Source organism: Dendropsophus ebraccatus, unplaced genomic scaffold, assembly GCF_027789765.1.
Source record: "Dendropsophus ebraccatus isolate aDenEbr1 unplaced genomic scaffold, aDenEbr1.pat pat_scaffold_432_ctg1, whole genome shotgun sequence".
In the NCBI taxonomy this organism is placed as follows: Eukaryota; Metazoa; Chordata; class Amphibia; order Anura; family Hylidae; genus Dendropsophus; species Dendropsophus ebraccatus.
The window spans coordinates 100680-113944 of NW_027210042.1; the positions used below are offsets into that span (position 1 = coordinate 100680).

Sequence of the window (13265 nt, forward strand, 5' to 3'; positions counted from 1 at the left end):
TCAATCCGAACCCGAACGTTCGGTATTTGATTAGCTGGGGCTGCTGAACTTGGATAAAGCTCTAAGGTTGTCTGGAAAACATGGATACAGCCAATGACTATATCCATGTCTTCCACATAGCCTTAGGGCTTTATCCAACTTCAGCAGCCACCGCTAATCAAATGCCGAAAGTTCGGGTTCGGATGGACTCGAGAATGCTCCAGGTTCGCTCATCCCTAATTGTGACCCATCCGTACTAGTGTGAAGCACTACAAATCTCAGCTGGCCCATTGAACTACCAAGGCTTTGGGTGTGACCTAGTAGATCTAGCAGGCTGAGTAAGCTGTCACCTATGAATTCTTCTTCCAACACCAGAGTATATCTTCCTGATCCTTCTCTACCCTGACACCATCTCTTGGGGGAGAATCGGGAGACCCCTATACACATTCAATAGTTGGCCAGGCCTACAGTGATCCCAACAAATTTTTCCTAATGTGTATGAGAGCCTTTACCGTGTCGACATCAGTAAATATCAGAGATGCTATCCAAGAGCAGCATCTGGAGGCTCACCACTCCACATATCCCTCCATATTCCTGGTGGAGAAGAGAGAGAAGCAAGACTAAGGGTCTTGTTAGGTCAAGCAATTTTTTTTATAATAAATGACTAATGATAAATGATCGCGAACGGGATTGTTTATCGTTAACCTGAAGTCATTCACCATATTACATGGAACGATGGTCATTAGTTACAATTTTTACTACGATCGTTACTGTGATCTTTTATTCCATCTGATCCCAACAAAAGAATGAACAATGTGCAATTACACTGAACAATTAGCGAACAAATGCAATGGAATGGAATTACAGCGAACGCTTAGCGAACGATTAACAATGATTTTAGGTTCAGATCTAAATCAACAATCAACAACACATGAACAATTTTTCGATCGTTGCCTGCAATTACACAGAACGATTATCGTTTATATTTGAACAATATAACGATTTTCCGCACGATAATCGTTCCGTGTAATGGGGCCCTAAGGGTTCTTTTAGAATGGTTGATAAATTTACCAAACAAGTGCCAGTCGTGTAGATGGGTGCTTGTTTATAGCGAATGGCTTTGGGTCTTTTACATTAACAGACCGGCGCTGGGATGTAGGTGGCGCAATCCTTTTTTCTAACTGCTCCCTGATTTCCACGCCCAGCGCTGGTCTATTCCCAAGGGCATGAAGCCCTGGAGGTAGGCTCGCTGGCCCCCAGTGTGACTATCACCCCTTCCCGCTGTAATGTAGCTCCATTTATTCTAGCCATGTCACAGAGGGGAGGGGGTTTCATCACACTGGGGGCTGCTCCGTACTGAGCCAGTGCTTGGGAATAGACCAGCGCCATGCACAGGAACCAGGCGGCGGTTCAAAAAAAGGCTCCAGTCTGTTAATATAAAAAAAAAACAAAGCGATGTAGCTGATGGTGCATTCGCGTTAAGGAGTCTTTTACATGGTTCGACTATCTTTCATTTGTGTGGCCCTTTACTTCTTTCATGGCCTAACATTCTAGTGTTTACTTGGCCATTTGATGGTCGTCTTTTAGTTCGGTTGTCAGTTTGAGGCCAAACAACAGCCGGTATTACATAACGATGGCGGTGGGGATGAGATGTATAGCCGAAGATTTTTTTTATGTTTCTAAAACGATGAGATCCGCAGACTAATAAGCATTTGCTCATTCATTGGGGACATATTGGCCTGTTTGCTGTGAGCATGAGTGTCCACCTTTACACAGCTATTAAAGAAAAGTTGTAGGTGGTGCTATACACTATACTAACATTACTCCTAAAATATCTGGATATAGGAGCAATATATATAACTACTGTATAAATAATATTTTTTCAAAGGAGCAGATATACCAGCCAAAGACCTTTATTGCCCAGCCATGGCGTATGATAGAAATTAGGCCGGGGTCTCACCTCCTCTGACCTTTGCGCTTGGTTATTTCTGTATCTTCCCTAGATAATGCGTGGGACACACTACCCCGCATCTTAACTTACTAGCAGCAGTCACCTGCCAACTTCTTCTCCAGAAAGGTTGTCAAAGGCCCCAACCTACCACATGTAAATGGCATGTCCTATAGCAGGGGTAGGGAACCTTGGCTCTCCAGTTGTTGCAAAACTACAACTCCCATCATGCCTGGACAGCCAAACCTAAAGCTTTGGCTGTCCAGGAATGATGGGAGTTGTAATATTGCAACAGCTGGAGAGCCAAGGTTCCCCTGCCCCTGTCCTACAGAAATAGCATAAATGCCCGTACATAAAACATAATAAACAATGTATCCTTACCTCTCCACACTCCCTCCTGTGTCCTTCTGCATTGGCTCCGGTGTCCCCCACTGACCGCAGCCACCGCCACTTCCGCAGAGAAACTATGGGCAGTGACAACCTGCTCAGCCAGTCACTGCCCGCAGCGCTGTCCCATCTAAGTCAATGATTGGCTGAGCAGGTTGTAACTGGTGGTCAGCAGGAGACACCGGAGCCAATGCAGAAGGGCACCAGGGGAGCATGGAGAGGTAAGTATAAGATGGTGTCATATTTTATGTATGGGCAGCAACATATAAAAAGTGCTAGATAACCCTTAAAGATCGAAACGGTCACAGGACAGGGAAAACATTTTTTTAATCTAAGTGTAATGAAAAGTCTGGGCCTTAAAGGATACGTACAGCTTTGTTGCCATAGTTACAGACTACAAACAAACAAACTGTATAGTCTGATCTTACAGTAAAATGTTACATCTCTCTACCAGTTTTCTATTTGTTTGCAATAATCTAAAATTATGCAAAAATAAGGTCACTTTTTGTGTTTTGTGCGTTATGTATTTTTTATGCAATTGTTGTGGTGGAAAAAATTACAAGAAAAATGTCACAGAAATGTAACTCCCCCCCCCCCCGCCCCCCCGAAAATAGAAGGGAGTAATGCCTGACTGCAAGATCAGACCAGTGTGTAGTCTGTAACCATGGAGACATATAGGCTTGTATAGATATGCAGTGTCGGACTGGGGTATCTGGGGCCCACCAGAGGAAATGATCCTGGGGGCCCACCAATGAAGAACCTGTGAGAAACAACATGTCAGTCAGTGTTCCTGCAGGTTCCAAAGCTGGGGGCCCACCGGAGGATTCTTCAGTCCTCTTGTGGGTCAGTCCGACATTACAAATATGTGCACGTACATGAAGCTTGGTTTTATAATGGAAACACCTCTGATAGTGAAGGAAAATGATTGTTTACATCCAGAAGCTGCCGAGACTGGTGGACTGCTGGTTTATAGAGGGATTGAAAGAAAGGTAGATCAATAGAAAGACAGATGATAGATAGATAGATAGATAGATAAATTTTCGCAATAACAATCGCATTTGAGCGATAATCGTTCCGTGTAAACACAACAAAAGATCAAGCAATGAGCGAAAAATCGTTCATTTTGATCTTTCAACATGTTCTCAAATCGTTGTTCGTCAGTCGCTAAAAATTCGCAGATCGCTTTGTGTAAACAGTCTTTCCAAGATTCACCCTATGTAAAAGGTGGGCTTAAGCGATCTTAAAAACTATCGCAATAACGACTTTTCTTACGAATCTTCTAACGATTTTTCTCCATCTAAACGCTGATCGTTATAAAAACCAAATTGTTGCTTCAAAATCGTTAATCGTTCGATTGGGCAAATTATCGTTCCGTGTAAACCCAGCATTAGATAGATAGATAGATAGATAGATAGAAGATAGATAGATAGGTAGGAGATAGATAGATAGATAGATAGATAGATAGATAGATAGATAGATAGAGAGATATCTGTTTTTGATAGAATAGAGCTTTTTCATGTTACTCAGTAGTCTTCCCATATCTAGATATGAGAGATATATAATAGAAATGCGATAGATAGATAGATAGATAGATAGATAGATAGATAGATAGATAGGAGATATATAGATAGGAGATAGATAGATAGATAGATAGATAGATAGATAGATAGATAGATAGGTAGATAGATAGATAATAGATAGATAGAAGATAGATAGATAGATAGATAGATAGATAGAAGGTAAGTAGATAGATAGATAGATAGATAGATAGATAGATAGATAGATAGATAATTTAAAGGAATTATGAAATTTCTTTGTCCACCCCTCATAGGCCTCATTCACACTTCTGTATGAAAATACGAACCAAATACAGTTGTGTAATTTTTAATGCAATTCTTTCCCTTTCGGTTTCTTATTGTACCTTTTTCATTCCGAATATTCTCGGTCATTTATTTGTGAATAGCGAAGGAATACTTTTTTTTTCTTTGCTCTTTTTGTGATATTTCTGAAATTTGTATGTAAACAAGAGAATATGTTTTTTCAGTTCAAACTCCTGACTTCTAGGGGCTAAAAACATTTGCGACAGGGCTCTACTGGAAAGTGGGAACGCAAATAGTATCATTTCATTGCCTCCTCTTCATTTCTATAAAATTGGAAATTATCTGGAAATATAGAGGATACTAATATAGATAATCTGCAGATATCCATCTTTGGTAATGAAATAGTATTAATATTACGTTTGTTATAATATTTATTATTATTATTATTATTATTATTTTTATTATTATTATTTAGGTAAAATTTTTGTTCATTTTATGCTTTATGCTAAATTCTGTGTGTAATGTGATCTATTCAGATTACAGGGCAGTCATTATTAACATTGTTTCTCCAATTATCGCTTTGGCATTTTAGCAGATCGCCTATTGTAGTCCGGACAGTGCTCCAGTGTTATAGGTGTTGCCAGCAAACCTTATATTGATTATGTCGATGGAAAACTAGAGGTCACCCTCCATTTGATATAAAGCAAACATGGTTTCGTGCCAAACATTTATGACATGGGGAAGATAAAGTGACCGGGCTGATGTCACTAGAGATTCGATAACCAGGCCGGCCTCTATATCTGTACGTTGAAGTCATATCCCAACCATAAAGTCTCCAGCGCGCCACCTGATCGCCCTCCTCATACATTCCGCTTAATGATGACACCTTCTACTGAAAATGTCACCAACCTATAAGGCATCAACCATACCAGGGTTATTACAAGGGACCAGCTGCTCCTAAAACCACAGATGCGGGGCCTCCTTTCCCACCCCCTCCCTTACAAGGATCACCTTGCAGCTCTCCCAACTAAAATGAAGGGGCTGGTTAGAGAATGAAAAACAATCCAGCACTCTTGCTGAGCCCACTCCTTCCAAAAAAAGCCTGAGTGGAACATCCTGAGCCAGGCGAATGTCGGGGAGGGGAGCCAGGCGTGTGGGGTGGGCACCTGTTCACAGGCCAGCTGGGCGGACTGCTTAGCACACAGACCTAGTCAGTTGTCAATGCTGTTAGCTACTATTAACACCATTGTGCCGAGAGACCATAAAAGCGGCATTGCCCTTTAACGCCTATGAAACAATAAGAATAAAGTCCACAAGACATTACCTTCCTTTGTTGCTTCTCCCATGCAGGGTCCAGGAGTAGGTCCCTATCCCAATCTTCTTCCTGGTGCATGTAGTCTTCTTCTGCCACAGTGTACGAGTTGGCATATTGTAGATGGGGGTCAATGGCCGTCATCTTTGCGCTCTCCCTTCCCTTGTTTCGTTGTCACTCTCGGTAGTCTCGACTTTGGGATCACAGGCTCCTGCAGCCCCCGGCCAGCAGGTAATGGCTTAATAGATGGATTGCAGTGGAAGGTAGTAGGGAGGTCTAACCAGGAATCCCCTCTCTCTCTCCGAATTGCTTGCTTGCTTCCTCCTCACCAGCCTGCTGTCCCTGGTCAAAAAAAATACACGTGACCTATTGCCCATAAGTACCATCAGCTGGGTACCATGTGGTCAGATAGGCAGCCATAAATGGTGAGTGGGTGGTCTAACCAAACCCCTCCTAGTTGATCCGTCCTATGAGTTCAGACTTTGTCAAAAAGTTTGGACAAAAGTTTTTTATAGGGTTATTACACTTATTTTGCATCCCGGCCCATTAGTAATATCATTTTTTCTTTTTTTTTACAGGTCCGTATCACCTGCTTCACTTTGTAACTCCCAAGTTCTTGAGATCCCTCAAGGCTACTGTATGTGACATCTGCCATGATGTCACAGAGACAGAAATAGACCTCTCTCTCTCCTCGCTGTCTTCCCCCGGCGTACACTTCAACTGCTAGCACTTTCAGTGTCCAAGAATAGCCGTAGCAGTAAAACAAATACACCCCTCGAAATAGCAAGTATGTGACTCTGATACAGAAGAGGTGTTATCTGGGAAACGTCGCAAATCCAACCTAAAAGTACGCGTGAGGTATGTGAATAATAATGAATGTTCATCCTAACCTGTCAGATCGTATAACATATTATGACGTAAGAGCTTGGGGGGGGGATCACTGCTTCAGGTGGTCATGGTGCTATGAGCTCAACTATTCCGGTCCATAATATATAGGTTGTGCTCCAATATACCCACAATAAATTACCCTCCAATGTGTAGCAGCGCCCTCATAGATTTCACCATGGTGCCCTATAACAGCCATTGCAGTGCCAGGCCAAGGGGTAGGTAGGATGGGCACCCACCTAGGATGCCACCTCTGCAAATGCTGGTAATGGCTAGCACCAGGAATCCTTGGCCTAGTGAGACAAGTGTGACCACAGGACATGCTGACAGCAGAGCTTACCTTGTAGGCCTCAAGCTAACTTGGAGCAGCACAGGACCTTTGCCCCCTGCCTCTGGCTCAGGTACACGCACAATGATCTCTCCTATGTGCCCTCAGTCAGTAGAGTAGGGGTAACCACAAGGGGCACCTATCTTCATCCAGGTGGCTTCTTGGGAAGCAACAATCTACACCCTGGGGGCAAATATACACTGTACACTAAGGGCAACTACCTACTGGGAGCAACAATCTTTATGGGGCACTTTTCTACCTATTAGGGAGAGCTGCCTACTGGGGAGCGCCTATCCACCTACTAGAGGTACCTGTCTACATAAACTACCTACTTAGTTATTTTCTTCGAATTGGCTGGTAACAGAAAGTTATATAGATTTGTAAAGTCTCAAGTCTTTCAGCACTTATCAGCTGCTGTAGTACTGCAGGAAGTGGTGTATTCTTTCTAGTCTGACACAGTGCTCTCTGCTGCCACCCCTGTCTGTGACAACAGCTGTCAAGATCCCCTTAGAAAACCTCTCCTGCTCTGGACAGTTCCTGACAATGGACAGAGGTGGCAGCAGAGAGCAATGTGTCAGACTGGAAAGTGGTGTACAGCAGCTGATAAGTACTGAAAGACTGGAGATTTTTTAAATAGAAAAAATTTACAAATATTTATAATTTTTTTTGGCACCAGCTGAGTGGGATTTTTTTTTTTACTTAGTACCCCTTTAACAGAGATAAGTGATCAAAAATGTGACTCCAGAAACATAAAAAAAATTCTGAAAGTTATCTCTTTTTTTATATTGTTACAATTACCATTACCTATATAAAACTGAATCAACAGGGCAGATACCCAGTAGTCAGCTGTGGCTGAAGAAGGGACCCAGCAGCTTCATAAGAAGACTTGCTCTCTGCTGCCACCTCTGTCCATGACAGAAACTGTCCAGAGCAGAAGTAAATCCCCATAGAAATTCTCTCCAGCTCTGGACAGTTCCTGTCATGGACAGAGGTGGCAACAGAGAGCACTGTGTCAGACTGGAAAGAATACACCACTTCCTGCAGGGCATACAGCAGCTGATAAGTACTGGAAGACTTGATTTATTTATTTATTTTTAAATAGAAGAAATTCACAAAGCAGTATAACTTTTTTTTACATTATTGTTTTTTCTCCATAGTTCCCCTTCAGTGATTTCTTTATGCCACACAAATATTTTGTTTATATTAATTTGGGGATTAGTTTTATACTTTTTTACTCATACTGGAAATCTTAATAGTAAAATAGCAAAAGAAAAAATATTCACGCTTGTTGCTACTTTTGAGTCTACATATGCCTGGAAACGGATTAATATATCTGTTTGCCGTTTTTATACTTTTTTACCTACAATCTGCAACCAAAAAGCTCAGAAAGCCCTCTGTTTATATTGTTTTACACTATAGCGACAGCAGCTGCGGACAGTGTGACAACTGACACAATAAACAGCAGGGCCACCCGTCACTTCCTCTATACACTATATACATACACCCCCAGTGCTCTCCCCAGCAATATTTTTAACCCAGATCCCTCCATGCCTTTTTGCTTTTTAACCCTTTTGTGACTTTTGATAACTTTTTTTCTTGTTTGTGATGTGACCAAATATCAGCAATATTGCTATTTGTTTTTGTTTTTTTTGTTTTGTTTTTTAATATCATTGACAATTCAGAATTGGGATAATTGATGATACCAAATGTGTTTATTTATTTGAAAAACTGAAGGGTAATTTGAATATTTTTTTTATATTTTAAAAGTCACTTATTTCATTACATTGCTTAGTTCAATGAAATACATGTGCATTACACTGATCTATTCACTTGGTGCTGTGCTGCTACATCCCATTGTGCTGAATACAAAGGTCAGCCCCCCACCAATCAGTTTGTTATTCCCTATTCTCTAAGTATAGTTTTTTTTATCTAATTTTTCACAGTCTCAGGAACATAAATATGTATATTTTTATTTTTTAAATGCCAAAATACCCCTGTAAAAATAACGGAGCCAATAGTAATTGAATTATTATATTATGGATGCAGGGTGTCACAGTTCTACATCAAGTATGTATGTATGTATGCTGCTCTTCCATGGTTACTATCTGTATGCTTAGTGCATCACCCATCTTGTTCTCTAGAAATATTGCTTCAGTTACAAAAGAATGAAGGAAGAGAACAAAAGAACAATGCAGTACTGCTTGTGACCAGCAGGTGTCGCCGATTCCCTTCATTTATACAGTTTAAGCTACCAGAACATTTTTTTTCCGCCTTGCCTCTTATGTATGTCATCTTTACACGTTTAAGTCATTGTAGGTGTATGAAGTCTCATTTTAAAAGTGACCAAGGCTCCACGGACTCTTGTTTTGCATATTTAAATTTTTGGGGGCATCAGTGGAGACTCTTGATTGAGTACTTCATTGGGATATTTTCACTGATCTTCTTGAGTTCAGTGATTACTGTGTTTTGTTGGTTGATTTGCCCGAATTAGCCAGAATCCTGCTCCACGCTGATGAGGGGCAAATACCCCGAAACGGCTGTCTGTGGATAGATGCCTGCCTTGGCAAGCCCTTGTCATGATCGCAATACTCGCACCTTGAGTTAGACGTTGACAAAAAGGGGCCACCCTGGTGTTTCCCTATTTATGTTCCAATACTCGCAACCGAGTGGGACTTAAGGGGCTATTTATCAGGGTGGTGTGGTGCTCTCCCCATCATGGAGGCACCCCGTGGCAACAGGCTAGAGATATCTTGCTATCCCATGTTTTGAGACTCGCAACCGAGGCTCCACGGAATATTGTTTTGCTCATTTTAAAAGCACTTTTAACAGTTTTTGGCACATAGAGATAGATAGATAGATAGATAGATAGATAGATAGATAGATAGATAGATAGATAGATAGGAGATAGGAGATAGATAGATAGATAGATAGATAGATAGATAGATAGATAGATAGATAGACAGACAGACAGACAGTGGTACCTTGGTTTAAAAGTAACCTGGTTTAAGAGCGTTTTGCAAGAAGAGCACACAGTTTGTAAAAATTGTAACTTGGTTTAAGAGCTCCCTGTGCTGGGTGGGAGGGGAGTCTGCATAGCGGGGTCTACAGCTCTGTACTCTGACCCAGGAAGTCTCCCTCACCTTCCAAATCATAGCAGATCCACCTCAGGCTGGGGCTTACATCAGGGGACAGTACTGTGGAGGTAATCTCTCCATAGCTGTAACCTCTCTCTCCCCGGACAGAGAGCACTGCATTTATGTGCCCACATTTGCCCTGCTTATTCTTTCATGCTCCCTGCAGTCTTTGTCAGCACTTATATTTACCATCTTCTCCATTCCCGCTATAATGTGCCTGCACTCACACTCAGCTATACACACTGCTGCTATAATGTGCCTGCACTCACACTCTGCTATACACACTGCTGCTATGATGTGCCTGCACTTAAACTCAGCTGTACACACTGCTGCTATAATATGCCTGCACTCACTCAGCTATACACACTGCTGCTATAATGTGCCTGCACTCACACTCAGCTATACACACTGCTGCTATAATGTCCATGCACTCACACTCCACATGCTGATTGCTATACTGTACAGTAACTTATAAAATGACATATTTACCTGCTTCTCATTGTTTGTTTCTTCTGTTCTACATGTTATTCAGAATAAAAAAAAATCATTATTTTGGGGTGTGGAACCAATTGTCTGCATATCAGTGATTTCTTATATGAAATTTTTTTTCAGTTTAAGAGTGGATTTGGATTACAAGCACTGTTCCAGAACGAATTATGCTCGTAATCCAAGGCACATATATATATTATTATTATTATTATTATTATTATTATTATTATTTCATTAATATGCATGGCGAATTCTTTTTTTTCTTTCTTTTAGACTTAATGTAGAGAGTGGTACTGTGATTACCAAGTATGTGTACGTTATGTTGTATCTGGATCTCATTGATAATAAGTCCAGTAGTGCCTTGGATTACACAGATAATTCATCCCGGGACTGTGCTTGTAATCCAAATCACTCTTAAACCAAAGCAAATATTCCTATAAGAAATCACTGAAATGTAGACAATTGGTTCCACGCCCCAAAAATCATTTTATATTCTAAATAACATGTAAAACTAATCAAACAACAGCTGAATGTGTCATATTATAAGTTACTGTACAGTATAGCTATCAGCATGTGGTGTATAATATATAGTAACTGCATAAACCTGATAACACAGCAGCAGTTTGTAGATACAAGATGGAGCTGCAAATCCCCATAATGCAGTAGCGTAGTACAGCAGGCTGGAATAGAGAAGCAGGGCTGCTGTCAGAGGTCTGTGTGGTCACATGACAGCAATGGGGAAGAGGGTGTGTTCAGCATGGACCAATCAGGAAGTGAGAATCACAGAGCTGTGCAGGAGGATAACGACAGAAAATCCTTTACAGCAATGGCTGAGTGTGAGTGCAGGCAGAATATAGCAGCAGCAGTGTGTATAGCTGAGTGCAAGTGCAGGCATATTATAGCAGCACTGTGTATAGCTGAGTGTAAGTGCAGGCACATTATAGCAGGAATGGAGAGAATGGGAAACACAGGCTGACAGACTGCAGGGAGCATGAAGCAATGAGCAGGGCAGATGTGGGCACATAAATGCAGCACTCTCTGTCTGCGGAGAGAGGGGTTACAGCTATAAAGAGATTACCTCCACAGTCCTGTCCCCTGATGCAAGCCCCAGCCTGAAGTGGATCTGCTATGATTTGGAAGGTGAGGGAGACTTCCTGGTTCAGAGTACAGGGCTGTAGACCCCGCTATGCAGACCACTCCGCTCCCCAGCTCCCCCTCTCACCTAGTACATGGAGCTCTTAAACCAAGTTACAATTTTGAAAAACTGTGAACTCTTCTTGCAAAATACTCTCAATCCAAGTTACTCTTAAACCGAGCTACCACTGTTCTATTTCTATTCTACTTCTATTCTACTTCTATTTCTGACTGTAATGTTTTTTTAATTTCACTTTCTGTACATTGTTATAGTGGCTGCCATATTGCCTGGGCTGTTCTTAACAGCATTTAGTGACATACTTTACAGCAAGACTCATGGACATAGATGTCAATGGACATCGTCTGTCCCCTTGGGATTAATGTTGTTTCCTTCCCCCCAGCAGCGGTGTTGGTCATGTCTGGTGTGGCGGTATTATTCAGTCACAGTATGGCGGTATTGGTCAGGTCAGGTATGGTGGTTATCCAGTCACAGTATGGCGGTGTTGGTCACGTCTGGTGTGGCGGTATTATCCAGTCACAGTGTGGCGGTATTGGTCAGGTCAGGTATGGTGGTGTTATCCAGTCACAGTATGATGGTTTTGTTCAGATCTGGTATGGTGGTGTTATCCAGTCACAGTATGGCGGTATTGGTCAGGTCTGGTATGGTAGTGTTATCCAGTCACAGTATGGCGGTATTGGTCAGGTCTGGTATGGTAGTGTTATCCAGTCACAGTATTGTGGTAATGATTAGGTCTAGTATGGCGGTGTTATCCAGTCACAGTATGATGGTATTGGTCAGGTAAGGTATGGCTGTGTTATCCAGTCACAGTATGGCGGTGTTGTTCAGGTATGGTGGTGTTATCCAGTCACAGTATGGCGGTAGTGGTCAGGTCTGGCATGGCGGTGTTATCCAGTCACAGTATTGTGGTAATGGTCAGGTCTGGCTGTGTTATCCATTCACAGTATGGCGGTATTGGTCAGGTCTGGTATGGTAGTGTTATCCAGTCACAGTATTGTGGTAATGATCAGGTCTGGTGTGGCGGTGTTAAACACAGTATGGCGGTATTGGTCAGGTCTGGTATGGTAGTGTTATCCAGTCACAGTATTGTGGTAATGGTTAGGTCTGGTATAGCTGTGTTATTCAGTCACAGTATGATGGTATTGGTCAGGTCAGGTATGGCGGTGTTATCCAGTCACAGTATGGCGGTGTTGTTCAGGTATGGTGGTGTTATCCAGTCACAGTATGGCGGTATTGGTCAGGTCAGGTATGGCGGTGTTATCCAGTCACAGTATGGTGGTATTGGTCAGGTCTGGTATGGTAGTGTTATCCAGTCACAGTATTGTGGTAATGGTCAGGTCTGGTATGGCGGTGTTATCCAGTCACAGTATGATAATATTGGTCAGGTCAGGTATGGCAGTGTTATCCAGTCACAGTATGGCGGTGTTGTTCAGGTATGGTGGTGTTATCCAGTCACAGTATGGCGGTATTGGTCAGGTCAGGTCTGGCTGTGTTATCCATTCACAGTATGGCGGTATTGGTCAGGTCGGGTATGGTAGTGTTATCCAGTCACAGTATTGTGGTAATGGTCAGGTCTGGTGTGGCGGTGTTAAACACAGTATGGCGGTATTGGTCAGGTCTGGTATGGTAGTGTTATCCAGTCACAGTATTGTGGTAATGGTTAGGTCTGGTATAGCTGTGTTATTCAGTCACAGTATGATGGTATTGGTCAGGTCAGGTATGGCGGTGTTATCCAGTCACAGTATGGCGGTGTTGTTCAGGTATGGTGGTGTTATCCAGTCACAGTATGGCGGTATTGGTCAGGTCAGGTATGGCGGTGTTATCCAGTCA

The 13265-nt window shown here is 42.2% G+C and overlaps 1 protein-coding gene across 1 annotated transcript in view; it reads right to left on the reverse strand.

Moving 5' to 3' along the window:
• LOC138776561 (alpha-actinin-3-like) overlaps window positions 1-5806 on the reverse strand; it is a 54103-nt gene extending 48297 nt beyond the window's left edge. The window contains 1 exon segment of the mRNA XM_069956141.1: window positions 5459-5806. Coding sequence (XP_069812242.1) covers window positions 5459-5590 — 132 coding nt within the window. The 5' untranslated portion in view covers window positions 5591-5806.
• Between the last annotated feature and the right edge of the window lie 7459 nt (window positions 5807-13265).